The sequence below is a fragment of the Lynx rufus genome, unplaced genomic scaffold (assembly GCF_022079265.1).
Source record: "Lynx rufus isolate CCGP_SWC_20201006 ecotype Redwood Valley unplaced genomic scaffold, mLynRuf1.p SCAF_3, whole genome shotgun sequence".
NCBI lineage: Eukaryota > Metazoa > Chordata > Mammalia > Carnivora > Felidae > Lynx > Lynx rufus.
Genome location: NW_025814845.1, coordinates 39,067,511 through 39,094,513, shown reverse-complemented (window position 1 = coordinate 39,094,513; position 27,003 = coordinate 39,067,511). Strand labels below are relative to the sequence as shown.

General features: G+C 46.2%; 1 protein-coding gene and 1 long non-coding RNA gene across 3 annotated transcripts in view; one reads left to right on the top strand and one right to left on the bottom strand.

Annotated features, from left to right (window-relative positions):
* Positions 1–735: 735 nt before the first annotated feature.
* On the bottom strand, positions 736–12,248 carry LOC124520976 (uncharacterized). The gene is made up of 3 exons (XR_006964435.1): positions 12,182–12,248; positions 7,799–8,205; positions 736–2,924 (listed from the first exon to the last, which is right to left on the bottom strand). It is a non-coding gene; the product is annotated as an uncharacterized LOC124520976 (long non-coding RNA).
* Positions 12,249–19,483: 7,235 nt separating this feature from the next.
* USP46 (ubiquitin specific peptidase 46) overlaps positions 19,484–27,003 on the top strand; it is a 62,150-nt gene continuing 54,630 nt past the window's right edge. The window contains exons 1-2 of one of the 2 annotated variants that reach the window (XM_047091029.1): positions 19,484–19,698; positions 22,127–22,244. In XM_047091029.1, the coding sequence (XP_046946985.1) occupies positions 22,230–22,244 (15 nt within the window). In that variant the 5' untranslated portion in view covers positions 19,484–19,698; positions 22,127–22,229. The remainder of the gene's footprint in view (positions 19,699–22,126; positions 22,245–27,003) is intronic. The other variant, XM_047091028.1, reaches the window with a different exon arrangement.

Below are 27,003 nucleotides of genomic sequence, written 5' to 3'. Positions count from 1 at the left end.
TACTCATTTTTATCATCGAATGCCAGGTCCATACTTAGATTTCCCCCATCGTCTCTGAGCAGTCTTTTTACAGTTAGCTTCTTCTAATCAGAATTCAAACACGACCTATTTGGTTATGTCTTTAAGTCTCTTTTATTCTATAACAATCCTCCTTCCTCACCTGACCGCTGATTTGTCACAGAAATTGAGTAATTTGTCCTGTAAAACGATGGCACTTTCCGGATTTGTCTTCTTTCTTCCCTTTGGTGTCACTTAACTTGTTTCTTTATTTGCTATAAACCGGCTTGATGAGATTTGAGTTGAATGTTGGGGCAAGAAAACTTCACACTTCCTAGTGAATCACATCATGAGGCACATAATGGCACAGTTGTGCCATTTTTCTAGGCTTCCTTTGTGGGTCCGGATGGTGTCCATGTGATTCCTCTGTTACAAAGTCAACAATCACCCTTTACTTCATGTCTTAAGCTCCCACTTATGTTCATTCCTTAAACTCTCTATCCCATTAGTTATAAAATAGTGATTAGAAATTGCTAAAAAATAATTTCTTCTGCATTTTATTAGCTGGACTATAAAGAACAACTTTCTCTCAAACACTATTTGGTTACCGCCCCCGCCCCCCCCCCCCCCGCAAAAAAAACCAGTTTATACAGGAAAGGCAGAATACGATCTTTTTCTTTTCCTTTATTTTTCAAATTTCAAAGTAATACAGCCTCTAATAAGAACAAGGAGGTTTCATACTGTTATGAATTCAGGATTTTTATGTTTTACGCTTCTTCAAAAGTAAGTTTTTAAATTGTTGCTGGGGATGGAATCCTGAAATGTGGGCATCAGCCTTCTACGATAGCATTTCTTAAGGTATGGCCACAGACCATACATACATCAGAGTCCCCTGGGACATTATGTAAATACCTGGTCCCCACCAAGACCTCCTGGGTTTGAGTCTTTGGGAATAAACCCTGGAATCTGCATTCCTAAAAAAACTCCTCTAGGGATTTCTAAAATAGCTATGGAATGGATAGCCTTTTGGGAGCACCTCATCAGAGTTTGGGGACAAAGCATCAAAGTGGGTACACACCTAAGCAGTTACTCCAAAATGAGAGCATGAGATTAACCATTGATAATTCAGGAGAAGGGAGGGCGGGGTAAATTAAGTCCTTGAAGAAGGGCTCGGCAAACACGAGGAGTGCTATGCAGTGCTGGCCTCCCTACACAGCTTTATCTTGGTTGAGACAGTCTGGGTTCAGACTACACCTTATAATTAGGACTCTGGGAAACTTTCATAACCCTAAATCCTGTATAGTGTGGTTCTACATGGCATTGAACTAATTCCTCCTGTGGATTCCCGTGGACCTCTGTTGTTCACACCCACAGCCTCAGATCCTACACAGCTGCTGTCCGCTGGGCCCCCGGGATTCCCCCTGTGTGATTTGTGTCATCTCATCAGGGAACACAATTCCTCATCCATTAGGACATGGAGTGCCATTCATATTTGAAGTATCAATTAGCACTGTCCTCATATGTTCTATTTTTGAATTGCTCATCTCCTCCAGGGAACTCACTTTTAATATTTTATTAAAGTCCCCTAGTGCCTGACATTTTAAGCAAAACATTTGTTTAGTTGGTTTTCCATAAAAGTGATGATCCATTTTTGTAATTTCATTTGCCTCGATTTATTGAATATTAAATAGCGTTGTGGAATGCACTGACCCACGGGGCGGAAAATACAGATGTTTGAAAGAAGAAGCAAACTTGTCGGTCAATTGAATTTTTCTGCAGATTTGGAGACCATTAAAACACATCACTCAGCACTTTTCTGCCCTTGTATTTGGAAAGAGAGAATGGGAATCAGGGTCCTAGAGCACAGTGGAAGTCCCAGATCTCCCTCTGAATGAAATCCCACCGTATGCCGGTGAAGCTCTGTGTTGTGCCAGTATCCTGCCAATAGAAAGGGTGTGGCAAAGGACAGGGTTGAGCGATCCTGCCCGGAACCAGAATTATTATATGCAGCCTGTATGGAGATTCTTCCAGCTGCTGCCCACGTCTAGCATTGTTGCCTCCAGGCAGAATCCTGGGCTTCGGAGGCTATTTGATGAGGGCAGGCTTCGTAAACCCAAATGCCTGTGGGGGCCAGGAATAATGTAAAGGAGTGAAGAGACTTGGATAGGAGACTGGTGAGTTATGGAGACTTGTCTCTGCTGAAGCGGGTTACTCCATTCAATTTCTTCTGGCTGTGGCCCGGAATGTGGACCCCGAATGGCTAGGGCTTTTGACATTTTGAGAGAAGCCAATAATCTGAATTTTTATGAGAACTGTCTAGATTCCAAATGTTGGCATTAATTCAAACAGGTTTTAAACATAGCGATGATTAAAGTAAATATACCCATGGGCCACTATTTTTGGGCTTGTGATTTAGGGGATACAGTACTTTAAATTAATACCACGGTGAAATAGAAGAGAACTTATGTTTCCCAGATCAAGACGAGTAAAAGTTAAGAGTCTAAAGCCAGTTTGCTGATGCCATTAGCAGAGACTTAAACCATAAATCTTATAGGGATAAATTAGCTCTATTCTGGTCAGTGGCCAGAGGCTTGAATTTTGCAGTTGTGTGCCATTTGTCACCTAGAAGCTCTGGATGAATGCTTATGGATCAGGGCAGAGCCATGACTCAAAGTTCACACTCTAATGATTGTGGGTCAGGGGTGACCTCTTCCTACAAGAAAGCGATCATTACAGAGCTGGCCCCCCTTTTTGAATCCTCGCAGGAAAACAGAGCTGAGCATGTAGGCTGCTTTCTTAAAACCCAAAGGTCTGACTTGCAGGAAAAGAAGGTAGTGGGAATTTAGACGGAGTGCTTTCCTCTTTCGGAAGAGTGATAGCCAGATAGCGTGTTCTGCTGGGAGTAGATTTCGGTGTCAAGTTGTCTTCTACTTAGTCAGAAAGAGAAAGCATGACTATATAATTACTGCATATGGACTGTTCAAAAGAAAAAACAGGTCCAAAATGGAGTCGCTAACATTAAGCCCCACCAAGACTTAATACCTTAATACTTAGTGCAGTTTTGGCCTCTCCTTGGAGTAGAATTTAAAACTCATCAGTCTGGAATTTCCTGATCAGCATTAGTGAGGTAATCTGCCTAAGACCCCCTGTTCTTCTCCCTAAGGGAAGGTGACCTTGCCTGAAACAATCCTTTTTTCTTTTTTTTTCTTTTGCAGATAACTTTCTTGTCCTGCCCTATTTGTGTGTATGAAAATGAAAGCCTTCCATTTTCTATAGCTCCTTGGAGCACCCGTCTAAGGGATGCTGCCTGATTCACGAAACATTGAATAAATCCAATTAGATCTTTTAATTTCCTAGGTTGAATTTTTATTCTTTAACCGATTTGGTGGCAGGGGTGGGACTGAAGAGAACTGGCAGATTTGGGAACAAGAAACACAGGCGTGGCACTTGCAAACCCTTTGAGTTCTCCTCCTGTTTCCAAGGGCTGTTGCTAAGTTCTCTGTTCTGATCTCTTTTCTCTTTGCATTGAGCTCCTGATCTAATTGACTTTCTACAGTTCTCTATTTGATTGGAAACCCCAGTCCTTGGTTCTAGCCCTTGACCCCACACTGAGACCTGTTGGTGGCAGCTGTCTGGAATCAGTCCACAGTCCTGTTCTTTGGGATCTGCTGGTTCAAATCTTTCCCCAGTTCCTAGGTTCCATACACAAAACTGTTACTGGTTACCAACCAAAGTTGGACTGGGTCCAGGATCAGACTGGGTCCAATTTTGGCTAGACTGGGTCCAGTGGGAGGCCTTAAGTGAATATTACACAAGGGCTAGTTGCTAATGGGAATTTCAGAAGTCAATAAAGTTGGTGGGCAGAGATCCAGCATGTAAAGGTGGTTAGAGGATGTGCCACCTCAAGGACTCCTATGATAGACCCTCTTCGGTATTAGTTTGGCTCCAGGAAATACAAAGACCTAGCTAAGTTAAGAAATGGGATCCTTGGGATGCTTGGGTGGCTCGATGGGTTAAGCATCCAACTTCGGCTCAGGTCACGATCTCATGCTTTGTCAGTTTGAGCCCTGCATCCAGCTCTGTGCTGACAGCTCAGAGCCGGGAGCCTGCTTCAGATTCTCCCTCTCTCTGCCCCTTCCCTGCTTGCACTCTGTCTCTCTGTCTCTCTCTCTCTCAAAAATAAATAAACATTAAAAAAAAAAAGAAGAAGAATACTTAAACAAAGGAAAAAGGAAATTGGATCCTTTAGGGGCACCTAGGTGGCTCTGTTGGTTAAGCATCTGGCTCTTGATCTCAGCTCAGATCATGATCTCAGAGTCCATGAGAGAGAGCCTTGCGTCAGACTCTGTGCTGACAGCATAGGGTCTGCTTGGGATTCTCCCTCTCTCTCTCTCTCTCTCTCTCTCTCTGCCACGCCCCCCCTCCCAATAAATAAAGTTGAAAGAAAATAAAAGAAAGAAATGGGATCCTTTATATCCAAAGAGTTGAGGGCACCAGCTTATGGCACACCTGCTGACTTTATGTTTAAGAGCTATAATCCTAGAAGCTGCACATATCTAGCAAAATGGCAAAACTTTACTAACAATAACCTAGAATTACAATGGTCACTACAGGGATCATCCCAATGAGACAAGATAGCTCATTTAAGAAACACACTTGAGAGCAAGGGATCCCAAGTTGAACAAACAGAATGGGATGCCTAATTTAATTGGTGAGCAGAAGCTTTCAAAAGGCTTTAAGATTCCAAAGTAGCTTCATTAAAAGACTTTTTACAAGGGCTAATAAAAAATTGAAGACACAAGAGGCACCTTAAACAAAAAGATAAAAAGACTGATGTGACCCCCCTCATCCTTTTTTCTCTGAGAACCCACATTTCACTAATTGTCTGATCCACCCTTCCATTCTGAAGAGATTATCTGACAGTTACCTTTTAAAATAAAACTTTGCGGTTGTAGGTGAACCTCCTCAGGTACCTTTCACCCCTTGGCCAAAGACTGAACCAACGGCCATAGTTAAAGAATGTCCTTAACCTGGGGAGGAGCCCCAAAAGTTGTTTGAAGAATTTAGAGTCATTATCAGGGTCTATGACCCCAGGTGTATACAGCTCATATACATGTTGGTAGGACCTGGTAAAGGCCAAATATGGATGCAGGAAGCAAGATGGCAAGACGCCAAAGATGATATTTGAGATCTTTGGTCTACAGTGTCTCAGGGCCCAGCAAAAGCTCACAAAATAGCAGCTGAACTTTTACAAGCCACTCCTAGAGTCTTTCCTGCCCGTCCTCATTGGTCTATTATACAAACTTGCAAACAAAAAAAAAAAACCCAATGAATCTCTGGCAGACTTTGAAGGCTGTTTGTAGCTCTTTCTCTATGGCATTTGGGGTTCCATGCAATAAATAGGGTCACCCAACCTGTTTTGGCTGCCCTCTTTGTACATGGATTATCTCTTGAGATTAGTGGATCAATAAAGAGGCAGAAAATAGGATGGGAAGCCACTACTCTACCTGAACTCATGACTATAGCTGAGTATTTTGAAAGCACCCTGGAGCAAGATCATAAACAGAAATCCGCCAAGCTATTAGCTTTACAGCTCCAAGGCCAGAGACCCAAACAACACCTGGGCGTCTAGCACTGCACCTTCCCAGGGGTCCATTATCAAAACTCTGGTCCAAAGATTGATGTCTCAGCTGTAATCAACTGGGGCACTGGAAAAGAGATTGTCCTCAAAGGTCCCATGCAAATTCTTCTCAAATGCCCTCATACTTACCTTCAAAGGGGGGCCCCTCACAGAGTTGAAGGGACTCAGAGGGGTTCTCTGCTAAACTATTACCAGAAATTCCCTTAAATAGCCAAGGGAAAACTAATGTTAAAATTAATAGGAAACCTTGCCAAATTTTAATAGATACCGGAGTTACACGTTATACCTTAAACCCTACCCTCAAAGCAAAGAGGTTTCCATAGTTGGAGGAGAGGGTGTCTAATAAAGTTCAGAGAGAATTTTTATCTCAACCAGTACAAATGATTCTGGGACCTTTTATTGACAAACATTCCTTTTTACTGTGCCAGTCAGTTCCAGATAATCTATTAGGTAGGGCTCTCCTTTCTAAACTAAAAGGGCTAATATATTTTGCCTCCAATGGAGACTTTGTCTTAGAATTTCCTGACCCACCAGAACCTGATCTTTTATGCTCCTTATAGTCTGTCCTTGACACAGGAAAGGAAGAATTCCAGCAAAAGTCCCCGAATTTAATGGAGGAGCCCGAAAATCTGTGGACTGCTTCTGATACTGACACTGGAAGAATAAGAAGTACGGAACCCATAATGATTCAGACAGATATAAATAAAACTCTCCCTATGTTGTCTCAATGTCCCTTCAAGCGTGAGGCCATCCAAGGCCTCACCCCACCTAATAGAAGGCCTAACTGCCCAGGGGCTAATCATTCCCTGTACCAGTTACTATAGATCTCGTCTGTTCTGAAACCCCCAACGGACAGAGAGGGCAATTCGTTCAGGATTTGAGAGCTATGAATACGATGGTCATTCCTGGTTTCCCAGTTGTTCCAAACCCGAACACCCTCATGTCCCAAGTTCCACGTGACTCTGTTCATTGCTGCTTTTGGGGCATCTCTGGAGACATCATCAGCCAGTTATCTATTTGCCTTTACTGGAAACTATCAACACTGGACCCGGGTAGTTATGCCTGAAAGGCTCACCCAGGCCCCTTATTTCTCTCAACTAGCTTCACTGAGCTCTAAGTACCCTCCAGTTCCCTGGGAAACCGAGCCTTTTATGGTATGTAGACAAACTTTTTGCTGTGCGTGGTTACCAAAGAGGGATCCTCTATCTATTTGCTGCAACAGTTAGCTGAAAAGGGACAGCAAGTCTCTAAGGAAAAATTACAACGATCTCTAGACATTGTTCAGTACCTAGGTCATGATCTAAGCTCTGAAGGAATTCAGCTGTCTCCAAAAAGAACTAGGCCAATTCGGGAATCTTTTAGACTTACAAGTTAAGTGACAGCTTTGTGGATTTATTGCAGACTATGGGTTCCTAATTATCCTCTTTTAACTTCTCCAACTCCGTAAGCTCCCTAAAATTTCAGTCCCTGAACCCTTTGCTTGGAAAGACAAATGTGAGAAGATTTTTATAAGACTAAAACAAGCTCTGTAGGAACCGCCTGCCTCAGGGTCACCTAACTATTCAAAACACTTCACCTTATTTGTACAAGGAGGGGATAATGAAGTCCTGGGAATGCTCAGGCACGGACGTAGTGATAACGTAGGCCTGCCGCCTATGACAGCATACAGTGTGGCTCAGTTGCTCGCCCCTGTCCCAGCTGATGTGAAGCCAGAGCCACAGCTGCTAGGGGAGTGGAAGCCTGCGTGGGCCTGACCCAGGGGAACGACATCTACTTGGAAACTTCACATTTTGTCCAAAGTCTTCCTCGCTCTGCACTGACTCAACGTTTCTCTGCAAGCCGACTGACTTCCTGAGGTCCTTCTGCTTTGACCACCTAAACTACATCTTCTACGTTGCGACACCCTTAATTTGGCTCCGTTACTACCTCTATCCGATGAAGGTGAGCCCCCGGACTGAGGTCTTAGCTCCCATTTTGTGACGCCTCATCCTGACTTACGAGATGCCCCTTTAATCCTGATCTAATCTCGCTTAATTGATGGGTCATCCCGTAGAGGCAAAAAAGGAAATTTTCAGGCAGGTCGTGCTGTTATTCCTCAATACGACCAACCAGAAAGCAGAAACCTGTCACAAGCCAAATCCACAGAGCTCCACGCCTCACCTGAGCTCGCCAGTTATCTGAAGGACAAACTGTTAATATTGATATGGAGAGCTGGTGTGCCTTTGGAGTCATCCATGATTTTAGAACATTCTGGAGACAAAGGGATTTTTCTTGCGTCCTCCGGGACTCCGGTCAAAAATGGGCAGCCAGTAAATGATGTTCTTAGTGCTTGCTATTCTGCCATTCTCTTACCTTCTGGAATTGCTGTTATATCAAAACTGAGGCTCACTCTGAAGGCATGGAGTATCGGAGCATGCCCTGGCTGGCTCTCGTGCAAAGGCAGAAGCAGCTGAGTGTACAGATTGTGGCACATGTGGAGGAAGTCCATTCTGCTTCTGTGAAAAATGGCCCGGCGTTGCCATAGTTTTGCCATCCCGATGTCCTTGTAACATGGCAGCGGTCTGCTCCTGAATCAGAGAAATGGAGATGGGTAAATGATGGCTGTAGATTAAACAAACAGTTGGAGCTAAATAAACCAAACCCCGTTTTTCGGTTTCTGTATTCCTTCGCCCACCTTAGCGCATTTAGGATGACTCAAGTTATAAATTGATATTGGTAGGGACGCTTCTGCAAGATTGCAAAAAACAGTCTACCAGCAACGCCTGGCCTGCCACGGCCATAATCCTGGCAGGATATTTTTGTCCCCGGAAGCCTCAGCCCTCCTTCCTCTGGACTCTGAACACCCGCAGCTGCTCTCCATTCAACTGCTACTTGGTACGGGTTGTCGATACGTTGTTATCGTAAGTGTGTTTTCCAGGTGTGCGGAAGCCATCCCCTGACATCGGTTGGTGACCTCACAGCGGCAAAGAAATTGCTGGAAAATGTGTTTCCCACTTGGGTTATACCTTCTATAACTCCAGTGATCAAGGCACCCACTTCACTGGGTAAACCATATGAGCCTTAATGAATACCTTGCAGACCTCTTCGGATACCACTGTCTCTATCCCCCTCGATCGTCGGGCAAGGTTGAGAGAACCAGTGGATCCTCAAATGTAAAATGTCTAAACTTGCAGAAACCACTGGATTTCCATAGCCTACAGTATTGTCTTTGGTCTTGCTGACTGTTCACAGCACTCCCTTCGGGAAAATCCGTCTACACAAGATAGTCATCGGCAGACTATCGGCAGTGTCTATTGGTATACAATCTTCTGCTGAAGATACACAACTTTCAGGCTAGTATGACTAGCCACAGTAAGTCTTAGGTTTGTCTTATGTTTAAGTATATCGTCAACAGACTAAAGAAGCTTTCCCGGATCCCATTTCAAGGGATCCTGTAGTTCACAGTCTAGACCCTGTTGATTATTCTGGAAATGTCATCAGAGGAAGACAACCCCATTGTTCCTCATTGGAAAGGACCTTAGCAGGTGCTCCCAATCACACACTACTGCAAAACTAGAACACACTGAGCCTTGGGTACATGTCTCACCGATAAAGAAGGCTCCGCCTGACATGTGGGCAGATGATGCAGACCTACAAGTTGACCTGACAAGGAAGAGAGGTAGCTGACATGGAGGTAGACTGCCTTCACTTCACCCAAGACGCTGGATCAAGATTTTATACTTTAAACATGAAACCCTTTCTCCTTTTTCTTTTCTTTACTCTGGCATTGGCATGGAGAGACAATGCTCTCATTCGTACCCCCCAGGCCATTGCTAAGGGGGGTAAACTCTCAGACTGCAACATTTGTCAGGATGCAAGAGATCCTCCCTGTGACCAATTTCTCTTCAATTCCCAATGCCAATGCAAACTATGTCTGAGACACCCCCCCCCCCCACCACCACTTAGAAGTATGTACCAATTAGACATGTTTACCTATGTGAATCTTAGCACATTTGGACCCTATGTTCCCATGATTATCTAGACCAGATCTGCCCCGGGTCACCGAGAGATCTCACCAGCAGCACCCATCTTTCTAAGGCACTTAGGATGACTGTTTCAGGGTTGGAGATTCTCTTCCTACACAGGCTAAAAACCTGACTGACCCCTAGTTTAGGAGTAAATACAAGAAAATGGTTTGAGCCCTCTCCTTAACTCTTGGACACACTGTAGATTATGTTGCTAAGATGCTAGCTGCCCAGCAAAGACCCTTATACTCTCTGGCCAAAGCTCTTCTGAGCAAGGAGGTGTCAGTGCTGTAGCCAACACAACGTGCTGTACCTGGATTAACACTCCTGTGGAGGCTGCAACTCTGTTATGTAAGATCAGTGGGCAAGCCACATGGCTTAAAAGGGGGACTTCTTCAATGGGGTCATTCTTTGATTGGTTTGGTCTTGGGGACCATGGCTCTGAAGTGCACTCCAAATGTTGGGACTTATCTTGCTTAGAGTTATAATGATCTCCCTGTATGCTTCATCCTCCTGAAAGCCTTACATGTGTGTTTGCAGCCACTAGCCACCAAGGAAACGATATCCCTAAGATTGGGATAACAAAAAAGGAACAAAGAAAATGAGCAACAGAAATATTGTGAGCCTGAAGTCATGACCTGTGAGTACCACAGAGTCAGCAAAATCCAGGATGAATGAACGCTTCGAGAACTAGAGCGGCCACTGAGAGAAGCGCTAATGCCTTAAATTTTGATCACCTCTCTCAGTGAGGCTGAGAGTTTGATCAAAAGGGGGGAATGGTTAAAAAGAAGCAACGGGCCCCAAATGGAGTCATTGGTGTTAAGCTGCACCAAGACTTCATGTCTAACCTGCCGTTTCAGCCTCTCTTGGTTTTAAACTCAGTCTGGAATTTCCTGATCAGCACTAGGGAGGTGATCCGCCTAAGATCCCCCTGCCCTTCCCCCTAAGGGAAGGTGACCTTGCCAGAAACAACCCTTCCTTTTCTTTTGGTGGGAACTTCCTTGTCCAACCCCGGTTCTGCCTATCAAAGCCTTCCATTTTATACAAGTCCTTGGAATACCCTTCTGTTAGTTAGATGGGATGTGAATCTTAGATAAAGCCACGTAGATGTTTCAACTTACTCCACTGAATTCTGTTCTTTAACAAGATGTGGTGGTCTTTTTCATGGTTAACTTAGCGCACCTAAGAAATAAATCTGAAGTTGGGGAAATCAAATTTAATTTAAAGAGAAAGTTTAGATTTCAGAAAGTACATTAAATAAAATTCTAGGTATCCTATAAAAGGCTAAGGGTGTACGGACCAGAATTTTACTTCTGGCTCTGTCTGCAACTGAACCAGAATAGTAACAAAACAGCATACAGCATCTTTAACTATTTAAGTAGGACTCTTGAAAGTTTTGAATTCATTTGCTTGGTTCATGCAGATTTTGAAAGGTCTATTCGATGAATACAGCATTCTAAGCCAAGCAGTTGCTCACGGCCTATCTCTTTTAGCCATCCTGATGGTAAGTGATAGGTAGGATGTGGACAGGTGTTTTACGAGGTAACAGCATCACATCCACTTCCATGCTGCTCAGGTGGCTTTGTCAGTGGCACCCTGAATCTGGCCCCCTGACTCTGTTCTCTAAAAAGGAATGGAAGAGTAGAGCCTCTTTGTCCCTGAATGGGGACCAAGCTGTACAGTAAGCGAGTTCAGGATGGTCGTGTCTTGTTTTCAGTGGCTGCCAACTCTCTAGAAGGACAGGACCAAAGAGGAGAATTATAGGTACTGCCCCTTGAAAGAAAACTCATTTCGGGTGTCACATGTGAATCCCTGCCCTCCCACCAGGTGGTGGTGGCAGTGGGGTTTGTTAAAGCTATGGAAGTGATCACCTATGGGCTGCTAGGGCAGGAAGGTATAATTTGGCAAAAAGACCTATGTTCCCTTTATTGAAAATAGTGTTTATGAATGGAAGGGATGTAAATGCCCCCAACAAAAGCCTGTTCTAAGTCTGATCAGACTATAGAACAAATCACCTGACTTCAAGAGTCCATACTTGGACTTCTTCCAGTCTTCTTTCGAACACATTCAATCCTATCCCCATTCAACACTTTATTGATCACCTACTATGTCCGTTACTGTTCTGGGGGATATGGCAGTGAACAAAGCAGTCAAAACCTCTTAAAAGTGATGGAGCTTATATTACTCCCTACTTTACTAAGAAGATGGGGGTTATTTCATGTTAATTTCCGCAACCTAATAGATGGATTTTCCAAAGCCCTAAGGCTTCTGATCTGTCCCTCTACCCTTCTAATAACTACCTTCATCAAGCTGCACTGCTGGGTTCACTAGCCCCTCATTTTTTGATGACAAACATACACAGGGTCTCCCCAGACTAATAGTCATGAAAAAAGGGACAAATAATATGATTGAAACTTTCCACTGTTCTCTTGCCTCCCTTAAGCTGCTGAGATCTCTCCTTATTTTATCACCAAATCTCTCTAGAAAATCTCATTTCTAAGGGAGGCTCATTTGCTTCAACTTCTTTACGCCCACTTACCTTCCAAACTCTGTCTTCCCCACACCCAGTGAAGGCTGTTGGTTCTATAGAGTTCAGATCAGAACCTGGAGAAAAGAGAAAACCACCAGGAACACAGGATGGTGAGGAAACAGTTCTGACCAAGTGAGCCAAGGGTTTCAGGTAAAATAATTACCTGCTAATTATCTGAGAGCCTCCTGTTGTATGCCAGGCATTGTGCCAGGAATGTTAGGTTTCTAGCGAAATACAAAAAGTGACCTTTGATGAAAAGTTACAAGGAAGACGCGGCTGAGAAGACTTCCTCTGGAAGTAAGGTTTGAGCTGAGTTTTTGGGAATGGGTGGACTTGAAACCGAAAGAAGAATAATTGGCTGAGGGAGGGTAGAGGGGAGCCATGAGCCTGAGGACCTGGAAGCAGGAAATGGGAATGATGTGCTAGTTTGGTTTAAAAATTTGGCAGAGGTGGGGCAGAGCCACATTAGGAAAGTCCTTGCGAACCAGGCAGAGCCACTCATTAAAGGTACCTTTGAGCGCTTCAATCTTCTACTCCCCCATCTCTCTTTCCCTTCAAAGCCAAACGTCTTTATCTTCTCACTTCCCTTTCACTCACCACCCGGTTCCAGTATGTGTTCTCTCCTAATCATTCCCTGCAAACTGCCCTTGAGACAATTCAAAGGACTCCTGAGTAACAGGTCCTGCTGAGAGAATACGTACATGAATCAGGGCACATTACTTAACACTCTCTGAGCCTCAGTTTGCTCTAAAATGGGGATTATAATATTGCCTTCCTCAAAGGGTTGTCGGAAGGATTAAATATATCTTAAAGCCTTGCTCAAGAATTGACCATTGCTACTATTTTTATCTTCCTTGATCCCTTAGCTCTCTCTGATGCATTTGACTGCTCCCTCCATCTTGAAACACTCTTTGGCTTTTGCAATGTTGCACATTTGTTTGCTTTCCCTCTACCGCTTTAGTTTAGTTTAGTTTGTGTTAGTTTTCTTTGGGTCCTCTTCCTCCACCTGGTCCTTCCATGGTGGAGCCCTTCCTGACTTTCCCCTTGTCTATTCTCACTCTAGACACTCTACCTACACAATTTCACCCATAAATGCATGTCCTGCATTATCTTCTATGTATTAATTACTTTTAGATGTATCTCCTCCAGTACAGACATTTCTTCTGAGCCCCAGATTTGTACTTGATATAACTATTCAGGTTTTTCATGGTTATCTGAAACTCAACACCTGTGAAACCAATGTCACTTCTTCCCAACCATCTACCCCTGAACCTTCTCCATCAGCATTCCCTACCGTTAAAAAAAAAAAAAAAGAAAAGAAATTCTTATTTATCCTGGTCGGAAACTTGGGACCCATCTTTGACTCATTCTCATCTCTCATTCCAGTCCATCACCAAATTCAGCCGACTACCTCCCAAAAGCATCTGCAATCTGTCCACTTTTCTGTTTTTCCACTGCTGCTACTTACGTGGACTCAGGCTACCAACAACTTTCTTGCCACAGATTTCTTTTCTTTCTATCTTTCTTTTAAAGTTTATTTATTTTGAGAGAGAGAAAGAGAGAGAGAGCGCACATGAGCAGGGGAGGGGCAAAGAGAGAGAGGGAGAGAGAGACCCAAGTAGGCTGTGGGCTGTCGGCACAGAGCCCAATGCTGGGCTTGGTCTCATGAACCCTGAGATCATGACCTGAGCCAAAATCAAGAGTCAGATGCTTAACCAACTGAGCCACCCAGGTGCCCCTTGCCACAAATTTCTAAATAGCCTCACAAAGAGAGAGCTTTTGCTCTCCTTCGACCCTTTCTCCAGATGGTAGCCAGCTTTCTTTCAGTCAATCAAAATGTATAAGCAAATAGCAATCTAATCATGTTCCAACCTAGTTTAAAAATCCATCCGTGGAGTTTTCATTTGGCACTTCAAAATAAGCCAGTTGTTCCAAAGGCTTAGGGAATCTTAACCACCCATAGATACACTCATGATCTTTGATGCACTTTCCCTCTTGTAGGAACTCTAAATTGATCTTCACTCCAAAGTTAGCGTGTCCTTATGTTATACTAATTGCATGCAAAAAGTAGCAAAGACATCCATAAACAGTGCCAATGAACACTGCATTAGAAATCAAACAGTGCAAACACTGTGACTGGCTTCTTTTATCCTAGGATCACCAGTGGCTCACAAAGCCTCTGGCACAAGGTATGTGTTTAGTAAACAGGTGTCTGATACATGGTGAAAAAGGAAAAAGGCTGCCATAAAGTTCCTCACAGAACTGAAATATAATCCACAGAAACCACTTTGGTTGCAAACTCTACAGGCAGCAAAATATTTTCCCCGTGGACAGCCAAATGTTTACTAGCATTTGCATAGCAAATGAGCTGCAATAACCTATTTGGCAATGAGGAAAAAAAGAAAGGAAAGAAAGCACCAGGCACAGTGCCTGAGGCCGGATGAGAGTTTTACAAACTTGCAGACGAGCCTCCTCCCCTCCAGGAGCTTCCAGACCACTTAGAGAGAGGCAATCGCCCCAAAATTTAATATTCACTCTCTTGACTCTCCCTATGGATAAGGCATTGTGTCTTTCTTTGGGTGTAAACGGTGAATGAAAACAGGTCTGTCTCTCAGTCTCTTTGTGTCTGATAAGGACTGGGAATTGGACATCAATCAAATAATCACATGTGCAATAATAGCAGCTATTCTATACGGTGGTGAGTATGTGCCAGGCATATTTTTAGTAGTCTACATAAATTAATGCAGTCACAGTCTATGAGGGGTACTCTTACCACCTTCATTTTATAGAGACAGAAATTGCGGCAAAGAGAGGTGAAGAAACTTACCCAATGTCATACAGCCAATGCCATACAATGTCCAGGCAGTCTGGATTCAGGGGTCATTTTTTTTTTTAACGTTTATTTATTTTTGAGACAGAGAGAGACAAAGCATGAACGGGGGAGGGTCAGAGAGAGGGAGACACAGAATCTGGAACAGGTTCCAGGCTCTGAGCTGTCAGCACAGAGCCCGATGCGGGGCTCGAACTCACGGACTGCGAGATCATGACCTGAGCCGAAGTTGGCCGCTTAGCCGACTGAGCCACCCAGGTGCCCCAAGGGGTCATTTTTTTAGCCACCCATTCTACTGCCTCCATGCTGTGTGCTATACAGCAAAGACATATTTACAAATATGAGGTCCACGAAGGGAAGATGGATGGTGCTATAAGGACATGTAACAGGGCATCTCAATTTTTCTTGGCTTATCTGAAGGCTGAGTAGTGGTTGTTTTTTAAAATTTTTAAATTTTATTTTTAGATAAAGAGAGTGAGAGAGCACGAGAGGGGATAGAGGGGGAGAGGGAGAGAGAATTCCAAGCAGGCTCCAAGCTCAGTGGCGGAGCCCCATTTGGGGCTCCATCCCATGGACCTGGGATCATGACCTGAGCCAAAATCAAGAGTGGGAGGCTCAACTGAGTGAGTTGCCCAGGCACCCCTGAGGGCTCAGTAGTGTTAACCAAGCAAAAAGGGGGAAGTGGGAGAGGAAAAGACATGAAACTGGTCACAACGGAGGAGAGACTATGGAACCACCTGGATATAGTGTGGTTCATTGGTAGTGGTAGTGGGTGGGAGGAAGGGATCGGGAAGGCCTCATGGAGGAGGCAGATCTGAAGGAAGACCTTGAAATATTGGTTTAGTTTGTAGGGCAGGGAAGAAAAGGAAACATGAATTCAGATCGAACCTAATTAATTTGGGGGACAGGAAGACACTGGTTTTTAGGATTCTTTCCTAAAAGTGTCTTGCGACTCTTTTCGCAAGAGTGTCTTGCGAATAGCAGACACTCAATTTAAACTGGCCAAAGAAAGCAATGGCTTTACTAGCCTAAGTTCCTGAATAGTCCAGATTATAGATCTAGCAGCAGGTAGATAAAGATGTTGTTAGGATCTCTCTTACATTCCTCAGTTCCATTTTTCTACGTTGGCTTCAGTCTCAGGCATGGAAATATGGAAGCTCTAGACTTTATCCTATCAGTTCAGCAAACTCAGGAAGGGGAGTACTTATTTTTCCAAAGGCCCGGGTAGACTCTCATTGGCTCCGCATATATTACATTCTCCTTGTTGAACCAATCACTGTGGCTGGGCCATGAGGTGCTCTCATTGGCCAGCCCTGGATCATGTGCTTTCCTCTGGAACCAGAGGGCAGGGGCAGCCACACTTGAACCTTAGGTTCTGAAAATGAGAAAGTTTCCCGAAGTAGAATCTAGAAGCTGGACAGGTAAACACTGGGAATGGCACCACAAGTGATTGGCTGGAGCAGTGCTCCTCACACTTCATTTATTTAAAAAAAAAAAAATTTTTTTTTAATGTTTATTTATTTTTGAGAGAGAGGGAGACACAGAATCTGAAGCAGGTTGCATGCTCCGAGCTGTCAGCACAGAGCCTATCGCGGGGCTCGAACTCACCAACCGGGAGATCATGACTTGAGCAGAAGTTGGACACTTAACTGACTGAGTCACCCAGGTGCCCCATCTCCTCGCACTTTATATGAAGAGTCTCATTTAGTAGGTCTGGGATGGGAACTTAGAGTCTACACTTCTTTCTAACAGCCTCCCAGGTGAGACTAGTGTTATTGGTTTATGGACCACACTTTGTGGAGCAGGGCCATACGATCTGGAGTGACTGCCTCCCTCAAATTTACTTAGACTGTTTAGGACTAGCCTGTATCCCATCCTTCCATTTGCCCACTCTCCTGTTTTAACTCCATACCTTCATATTGGCTGGCCTATATGTGAAATGCTTTTCCTCAAATTTCTCTCATTAATTTGTCAACATTTTTATGACTTTACCTCTATCACCTCCAAATGTCTCCTCGATGAGTGACGCTGAGGTTAGGATTCTTCTTCAACTGATGCCTTTTCCAATTTAGACCTGTGAACACTAACCTTGTGGCAGTATAAAAATACATTTAATTATTCATGAGTTTGACAAGATCTGCGGTGTTCATTGATCTGTTGTGTATGTAATTCACTGCCTGAGTTTCAATCTGGGTGTTTGTATCGAACACTTCAGTTTTAGGCTATAGGCTGTTAAAAGGCATGCAAAAGATCCTTGGAACTTGCTGATATAGCACTCAGTAACCGGATGATGTTCAATTCTCATTATGTCATTGGTGTTTTCAGTCCTCTGGCCTTTGCAATCCACTGTGCCGATGTTGGCAGAAATAATGCCTCTAGTATGGTATAAAATTTCCATATCATTTAAGGCTTTGGATTAATGCCTTTAGAATGGAATGTCTGTGAAATTGAGTCCTGAGGCCTGAGTTTTAGCCTCAAGTCTGCTTCTTGCACTTATTTTGTGACTTCCTCCAAGCCTTCAAACCTCTTTGGGCCTTTTACCCAACTGGCCATATTGGGTGTCTTGTGGTCCTCTTCTCTCCCATGGTGCTCTGCCAGCTTTTCAGACCTGCTTCATTTGTAACGCGTGGGTGACACCATGGCGGTAGGATACTTGACCCTCTGAGTCTTATTTTACCCACCTGCAAGAGGCAATAATCATCATCTGATAGCTATGGTGGTGACTGACGGCCATGACTGCATAGAAGATCATGGCTGACGATGGTACGACGTCATGGTCGGCTATTGCCATCATCAGGATCCGTTTGGAAACAAGATGCTGCCTGGACGACTTAACATAAGCAGGAATATTATTCCTTAAATCCATTGAAATATACAGAGCGTGGGGGGGGGGCGCCTGGGTGGCTCAGCTGGTTAAGCATCTGACTTCATCTCAGCTCAGGTCATGATGTCACCACTTCTGAATCCAACCCCAATGTCCGGCTCTGCCCTGACAGCCTGGAACCTGCTTGGGATTCTGTCTCTCCCTCTTTTTCTCTCAAAATAAATAAATAAATAAATAAACTTAAAAGAAAAAAAAAAAAGAACTAAACAGAGCCAACAGGATCCCACAGAACTTCAGGCAGCAGTTGTCCGTGTTCTATTTCCACCTCAGGTCCTCGAGATCCCAGCCCTCAATGCTCTCATCCCGGGCAGCGTAACACTACGGAAATAATGGAGGTTTGGAGGCATGATATTTTGCCAGTATGTCAGCCTTGGTTAGTAAAAAGCTACCTTCAGTTGTATTCGTTTCTAATTCGATCTGTCATTAAATACATCGGTTTCAGAATTATCACGGGTTCCACTTCTGTAACTTCTCTGTTGAAAGCACTGAACTGCAACTTTGTAGAATTGTTTCACTCCTTCGGAAAGCGGCTCCCCCACTATAGGCGAACAAATCGGCTAAGCGGTGTAGATCCGCATTTTGAGCCACAAGCCACGACCTTTTATGCCGGAAACGAGGCAGCACCCTCACCAAAGCCTAAAGAGGCTGCGTGCCCGAGAGGTCTGTGTTTCCTGAAGATGCGTAAAAGTTTGGTTCCCATTCTATCCGTATTCAAATCGCTCCTTGGGCAGTCTCTAGTCCTCAGCCAGAACCCAGACTTCTCTTTTGTACCTGCTAATGTCACAAATTGCCCGAGCGCGCCGTGGCTGGCCTCCGCCCAGCCCCAGATTCTTGTCCCCTCCCGGCGCCTTTTACCAGGCGGCCGGCCCGCTGCCGGCCAGGGCTTTCCAACAACCCCATGACCTGACCCCATTTACTTCTTGGGTCCCCGCCGGTGCCATCTGGCTGGAACCATGGGGAGAAACCAACAGTTGGACGTGGTCACCCCTGCCCCTGGCTTTCTCCACTCGCCCCAAATGAAAAACCCGGGGCTGTTGGGGGGGGCGGGGGGGGGGGACGAGCGGCAGGAAGGAAAAAGCGAAGACGGGAAACGGCCCCGGGTCCCCGCCGGCCCTCTAGGCAGCCCCCGCCTCCCCGGCCCTCGGACCGCTGGAGGCGCGGCCCCTCCAGGCGCCCAGCGCCCAAGGCGGCCCCCGGTTCCCCGCGGGCCCCGGACGGCCGCCCCTGCGCCGGAGTCAGTCCGGGGGACCCGCGCGGTGTGGTTGCTGCAGCCACGCGAGCCAGGGCCTGGCCGTGCGCTCCAGCCCAGAGAGGGGGAAGCAGGAAATAAAGAGGCCACGAGAAAGGCCGGGCCGGGTGGCCGGGGGCGCGGGCGGGCGGGGGAGCGGCGCGGGCGCGGCGGGGGCCGGTGCCGGGCGCGCGGCGGGAGCGCTCGGAGCGCGGGCTGCACGCGGCGCGCTCGGGCCGCCCCTCCTCCCCGCGCCGCCGGCCGCGGCCCAGGCTCCCTCGCTCCGCCACTCCCCGCCCCTCCGCTCTCCCTCCCGCCTCCCCGCCTTCCCCGCCCTCCCCGCCTCCTCCTCCTCCTCCCCCTCCTCCTCCTCCTCCTCCTCCCTCCCGGCCTCCCTCTCCCAGCCAAACTGCTAGCCGGACCCCAGGCCGCCTCCCCGCAGCCGCCGCCGCCCCGCCGCCCGGCCTCCCCGCGAGCGCTCCACCATGGACAGTCCTGTTTTCACCTTATAAAGATGGCGGTGCGGGATCGCTGCAACCTTTAGACTAATGACTGTCCGAAACATCGCCTCCATCTGTAATATGGTGAGTGGCGGCCAGCGCCGCCTCGGGGGTCGCGCCCGAGGCGCGACGAGGCGAAGAAAGGGAAGCCCGAGCCGCACACCCGCGGGGCGCCGGGGTGGGGGCGGGGGCGGGGGGGGGCGCGCCGGGGTCCGTGCGGCGCGGCCAGAAGTTCCCGGCCCCTGCTCTCGGCGGGCGGGCCGCAGCCCCCGGGGCGGCCGCTGGGGAGGGGCCCGATCCCCCGCCCCCCTCCCAGCCCGGGGACCCGGGAGCTCGCCCGCGGGTGCCCGGCCGCGCCGCCGTGCCTCCGCCCTCGGGCTGCGGTGGAGGCGTCTGGGGGGGGGGTTGGGGGTTGGGGGGATATGCCGGGGATCGGAGGCACCCATCCTGCCCTTGCGGTAGATAAAGCCCTGCCGGTCTCTCCCTGACCGCCCTCACCTCATTTTGAGTTCACTCCTTCAACTGTATTTAAAATTCACTTTGCAAAGGCAGCCGGTTGTATCTGGAGAAATTTGAAATGCAATAAAGCTGTAAAGAAGTGCAGAATTGTAGGTGCAGAAGTGAACTTCTACCTGGTTGGGAAAGCACGGTAATTTGTGGTGGATGCCTCAATTTCCCCACCTGTGAAGGAGGGTCAAGGTTATTGGCGGTAACGCGTGGAGGCCCAGAGGGTGGGGCGGTCTTTGGGCCTGGAGGAGGTCTCCAGGGTCATCCTGCCAGATGCACTGCCAGACCCAGTAGAGGCTGGTGAGCAGGGGCGCAGGGCAGCAAGGGGACGCCATTGGGCTCTGGTGGGGCTGGGTCCATGATGTGGTGCTCACTTTAATTTGGGTTTCTCCCTTGGCTCTCCCTACCTTTTCAGTTTCTGTGGGAACAGCCTCCAGCCCTTTGGGTGCCCAGGGTGTGTCCTGCTGGCACCCCCCACTTGTTAGAGCTTTGCAAAGCCTCAGCTTGACCCCTGGCATAAGGCATTGCCCTCCTGTGCAGGGTGAGAGACTGTGCTTTGCTTTCATTCTCCAGGGTCCCCTTCCCTTCCATCAAAGCGTCTCCCCCCCACCCCCCCCCAAGCTGGAACATGTGTTCTTTTAATGCCAGTTGGGGGAGAACCTCCCTTGAAGCTAATAATACAGGCCCCCAAAAGGAATCTGAGAAGGCTTGATTGAGAAGCCTTGGGGTAAGGTGATCTGGCTACCCTGCCCCCGTCACACAGCTTTTTAAATCTTCTGTCCCACATTCTCCTACAAGATTAACACATGTTCAAGGAGCATTACGGAGCCCTGGGTTGTTAGCTCAGGGGTGGAATCAGGACCCACTGGCCCTGGCTTCGGTTTTCAGCACCGTTGGACGTCGCTGCTGCCTTGGCCAGCAGAGCAAAGGCTGGGGCTTCCCAGAGTGATAGCTGCAAAGGTATTGGCGCAGGACCAGTTAGATGTGGTGGGTGGCCCCTGGAGCCGTTCCAGTTCCTCCCTTTTCCTTACTTCTCCACGCAGAGATGGGTCTCCTGCTCCTTCCTGTCGAGTGGCATTAACGTTGCTTGGTGCAGTGAAAGGTGATGCCTTTCTTCTCGGTTTCTCTCTCTGCGAAGACCAGCTCCTGAGGGGAACTGTGAAACCAGAGCAGCTCTAATACTCTCCCGTGCTTGCTGTGTGGCCTCGGGCTTACAGGGCAGTGAGGCATGGTCCCAGCCCTTGGTGGCGTTCCTCTCCTGCTTGGATGTGGTGACACCTCTCTGTATTGAAGTAGGCTGGGAACTTGAGAGCTTACATGTCCCAAGAGGAAGCCAGCCTCCAGCTTTCCTCCCTCCCCCCGCCCCTCCGTGCTGCTGGGGCTTCTTGGCACACCTGGGTGGAATGTCACAATCAGTTTCCAGTAAAACTCAGGGAGGCGGACTGCAGGGAGGACGTGAGAGGTGCAGGCCAGTACTGTGTCTGGAGAGTCGACACCGTAAGTGCAAAGGCATCAGGGTTATTTTATTAGCATCATCACCCGGGTGAAATGAGGATCCGGTAATTCCTAAAAAAAGGATTTTTCCGCTCCTGTTTAGACACTGTCTTGAGCGAGTGCACGTCCTGGCTCTAACATGTGCCCGCTTTTTGTCCTTGAACGAGTTGCTGTCTTCCTTATCTAGCAAAAGGGGATGACAGTGGCTCCTACCTCATCAGGCGTTGTATTAAATGAGCTCCTGCACTACACGGCCTGGTACCTGGCAAGTCCTCAGTGAGGGGCAGCTGCTATTATTAAGCTCTTTTTCGCTATTATGGCACCTTCCAATGGTTTAAAAGACCAATGAAGATGATGCGTTCTTGGACCTGGTGGAAGCAGCCACTGCTGTAAACGAGCCCCAGGATCATTTATGCAAACCAAGCCGAGAGACTGTATGGGAAGGCTGGGATGGGAGTCCTTTACCCCGCCCCTTGTAAAAGGCTGCTCAGATCACCCCTGTCCCTCCCAGCCTTCCTTCCCACGCGAAAAGGCTTGCTGATGAGGCGACTGCTGTCTTTTCACCTGGCCGCACGTACCTTTGCACCGGATCCCCCTTTAAATTCTTCACGATTATGAATTGTTTCCAGGTAGGTGTTGTCTGAATCTCTCTTCACTATTTAGCTTCTCTCTGGGGCTCTGACTGGTCTTTTCCACTCCGAACGTGGGTAGGTCCTCGCTGGTTTGAGTAGTTGTAGTAAGAGCAAGTGGCAGCTTCATTTTTTTTTTTTTTTTAAGCAGGTCGTTTGGCATATTTTAAACAGGCTGATGTGTCTAGAAAGGGTGTTAAAAGATACCATCTATCCAGGTAAGACTTGAACAAACCAAAACCTAGCACTGAAAAGTAGATTTGTTTCCTCTACCAGACAAGAAAGGACCCAACAGAGCAGAAACTAAACTTGGAGCAAATCCTTTATGTGATTGAGAAATGATCACCTTCTCTTTCCCCCGCACTTCTCATGCCGGTTTTAGATACGGGCGTTTTGGAGAATATCCACACCCCTCTGCCTGTGTCCTTGCCCGCTGAAATTTTATTGTCTCTTGGAAGTTTCATGCTAGTTCCTATTTGTTTTCATTTTACTTCCATGTGAACTCCTGCCGTAGTGATTCTTGATCAGCTTGCTTGTGTCAGGTTCACCACACTGCGCATCTGGTTCAGAGAGAGTAAAGCTTGTTTGGCTGGTGTGTTGTAATTTTTAAAATGTACTAGCTGCTGCCAAGCATGAGGAAATGTCCCTCATTGATAATCCTCTGATTTTTATCCAGATCAATGGATTTAACTTCCTGTGTATTTTTATGGCTCTACGAATGAAAAGGTTTGGTGTGGGTTTTTTTTTTTTTTTTTCCTGTTTTCAGTTTGAAGAGCTTGAGAAATTTTCTAAAGAGGAAGCATTTGTTAGGAGAAACCAAATGTGCCCTCTAGAAATGGGACTTTACCGATGCAAATTGGTCTGAATCATTGAATCTTCATTTGTTGGGAGCGCTCTAAGATGTACCATAGAGAAAATGCTGTGTGTCAAATAGACTACAGTTTCGTTCGCATAAGCAGCCATTTGTTGAGGACCTGCTATGTTTGGGTTGGCATAAACTATGTGTTGGTGCTTCATGAATGAGGGGAGTCCCTATCCCCACAGAGCTCAGCAATTTCGTATTTTGTGGGCATAACATTGGTAAAGATGAAACAATTTGCGTACGGTGTGGTATCTGCACAGATGAACGTTGAACAGAATCTCAGAAGCAATACAAAGAAAAGGCTGATGAACACAGCAGGATGTTTCTTTAACGTAATTTGCATTTGACCAAAGTTGGGTTATTTTTTATTTTATAGTAGCGTAGCTTAGACCTGGCATCTGTTCCATGGCTGTCTCTTTTTTTAGGCATGAGTCTAAGGGTGCCTTTGGACAAGTTGTCGTATTTCTTGGGACCTTAGTCTTTCTCACCTTTTAAAACTCATACACTTTTTGGGGTTGTCCAAAGCTTCTTAGTGAATGGTATTTCTTAGAGTCTTTATAAAAAATCTCCATCTCCTAATTGGTTAGCAACCATTTGAGGACCGAACCAGTTTATTTAAAACTGTGTGGAATTTACCACGTATTAGCATTTTTGTATTCATTGAACAGTCCCAGGATATTATTGGATACCATAGTGAGTGCCGTATTTGAATTGTCTTAAATAAATGAAGTCACCTTGTTATGAAGGGAAAGTAAATTGAGTAGCAATTTGGAACAGAGCTAGAGAATTTTATAGGGATCATTTTATCTTGCTAGGTCAATTGCCTGAGGCAGTATTTTGAGACTAGTTGGAAAAAATTTTTTAAACTATTCAAAAAGTATGTACATCTTATAATATGGGAGAAGACATAACTTATCTCTTCCTCTAGTACTGTTACTGTTGTTTCCCCTTCCCAAAGAGAATTGGAGACTCAGTTTAATGTATCAGCTAGGGGTCTTTAAAGTCATGTGTGAGGGTCTACTCCGATAGTGGTCAGAGTTTAGAAATTGCAGCCTGGGGTGGGGTGGGGTGGGGTGGGATGGGCTGAGGTTTAAAAAAAATTCTCATCTTCTGGCCTCTTGGTCTAGTATGTAGATGTTTGTGTTGGATCAGGACCTGACAATTAGGCCTATAGATTTTTCTCTGTTTTTTCTTGGATTCCTATATGAAAACAAACTTGAATGCCAATATTTAGTTAGTGTTATAGATTATAATATTATTTTCTAGATATCAACTTTGTGTTCCAGTTCACCCACAGAATAAAACCTGTTTTTTTCTTTTAATGTTTATTTTGAGAGAGAGAGCATGAGTGGGAGAGGGGCAGGGAGAGGGGGAGAGAGAGAGAGAATCCCAAGCAGGCTCTGCGCTATCAGCAAAGAGCCCAATGTGGGGCCTGAACCCGCAAACTCGAGATCATGACCTGAGCCGAAGTCAAGAGTCGGTCGTATAACTGACTAAGCCACCCAGCTGCCTAACTGACTAAGCCACCCAGCCGCCTCCAAACCTATTTATTTTTTAACTAATGTGGAATTTGGGTATTTGGGGTTGTAATTGAAAGTATTTTTCGATTTTGATTCTCTTAGCAATTAAGAGAAATCTATAGTCACATGTTTCCTTTTTCCCCAGCTTATTTGTTTGAATGACTTCAGGCTTTATAATCGTGTTCAATTCTGTGGTATCATCAAAAGGTGTCTCTGGGTGGTTTTATCTCTAGCCTTCTCATGGAGCTAGCCCAAAGCAAACAGACTGGAAGAGTTTGGTGTATTTTAGTCTAGTTAGTGCTCTGGACCAAATATTTTAATGCAGATTAAATTGCAATTGTGGTGAAACCAATGCTAATCTAAGGGTTTGAAAGGCCTTGCTGATCTTTTAAGAGAAAAAGCCACTCCAACATGAACAAGCAGATACTTTTTTGAGACAAATAAATTCTGTATCAACAATCAAACCTGGCATTAAAGGCTTTTGGAATGTTTGTGTTCGGAGATTGTTGCCAAGAATTTTGGGTATGTCATAAGTCCTCTACATGAGATGTTACTACAGTTTTAAGTGTGGTTATTTGTGCTGGATATTTTTAAGAGCGTGTGGATGAAAACCTTGTTGGTTCCCAAAGCTTCACGTTTCACCTGTCGGTCCATTCTTCTCCCGCCCGTCCAGTTTTCATGCCGCTTGCAGAGCCTGAAAATGCTTTAAAGTTGTTCAGACTTGGGACTCTTCTTCTGGGTGCTTACCTGGGTGGTAAATTTCAGGCACACAGAAAAATACGGAGAATACTAGAGTGAATGCCCGTGTGTTTCCATCCACCACCCAGTGAAGAAATAAAATATAAATACAGGCGAACCCTTCCTCATCTCACTCCCCCCTCCTCCAGATGGTGATCGCTATTCTGCATTTGGTGTTTATCCCGTTTGTATACTTTTACTAGATACGTGTATGTTCATCAACCACATGTAGAGTCACTTCCTCATGTTTTAAACATGCTCCCTGATAGTGAGATTGCTTTTGTTTTAAACACTGATTTCGAGGGGCGCCTGGGTGGCTCAGTCGGTTAAGCGTCCGAGTTCTGCTCAGGTCGTGATCTCGCGGTTTGTGAGTTCAAGCCCCGTGTCGGGCTCCGTGCTGACAGAGCAGAGCCTGGAGCCTGCTTCAGATTCTGTGTCTCCCTCTCTCTCTGCCCTTCCCTAACTCGTGCTCTTTCTCTCAAAAATAAATAAACATTAAAAAAAAAATAAACTCTGATTTCGAGATTCATCCATTAAAGTCTACGTGATTCTAGGTTATTAACTGCTCTCCATGCGTATGCTACAATATACTCACTTTATTGTTGATAAGCACTTGGCTTTACACTTTTCTGTGTTTGTCATGACATTTTGAACTTGTCTCCCTGTGCATATGTTTGAAGTTTCTCTGTGGCATATACGTAGAAGAGAGATTGCTGGGTCAAAGGAAATGGGCATCTTCAACTCTTAATATATTGCCTGGTTGCTCTCCAAAGCAGTCGTGCCGATTTGCATTCCAACCAGCAGCGCTGGGGAGCGCCAGCGGCCGCACGTGCTTTCAGACGCCCGACATTGTCAGACTTGATGTTTTGCCAGTCTGAAGTGGGATCTCTGTGGTTTAAAATGTGCACTTTCCTGTTTACTAATGAGGCTGGACATCTTTTCGTGTGTTTATTGTGCTGGGTTGTTTTTCATCCAGCGACTCCGGGGCAGTTTTCCAGGGCTTGAAAGTCAGGATTGCATTGGTTTTGTCTGAAAATAGGGAAAGGGAGGATGCAGGGGGAAAGTGGGGAGACCAGAGAACAAGTTGAGAACGGTGGGGGTGGAATGGAAGATACAGGTTGACGGAGTGATAGAAAGGGGCTGAAGACTTGCAGCGACAAGACTACAGACTAGAAGGGAGAAGATACATTGAGTGTTGAGAGTAAATTCGTGATACGTCGTCGGGCGGGCCAGGCCTCCCAGTTCAAGTTATGTGGTTCATGCTTCGTTTCATTGAAATTGGCTTTGGCGTCTGGGGTCTCTTCCGGTGGGAACGACAGCGAGGCTGGACTTACAGAGTTTTCCTGTTTACCCAGTTGCTTTCGGAAGTTCTTTTGGAAAGGCGGTGTATTTCTCTGGAAACAGTGCTGCCGTGAACGTGCTCACGCCTGTCTTCTTTGCGCACGTGCCTTCATTTCTCCAGGATGTAGGCCTCGAAAGGAAAGTGCTGCTCTCCGAGTGTGCCCACCTGGGGCTTTACTAGGTGTCGCCAGATTGCTCCTCAAGGTGGTTGCATGAAATGGAGCTTTTTGGATGTGTAGCTTCTGGGGCCCTAGTCTCAGAGTTTGTGACTGTCCAGAGGTGTAGGTAGGTCTGCGGT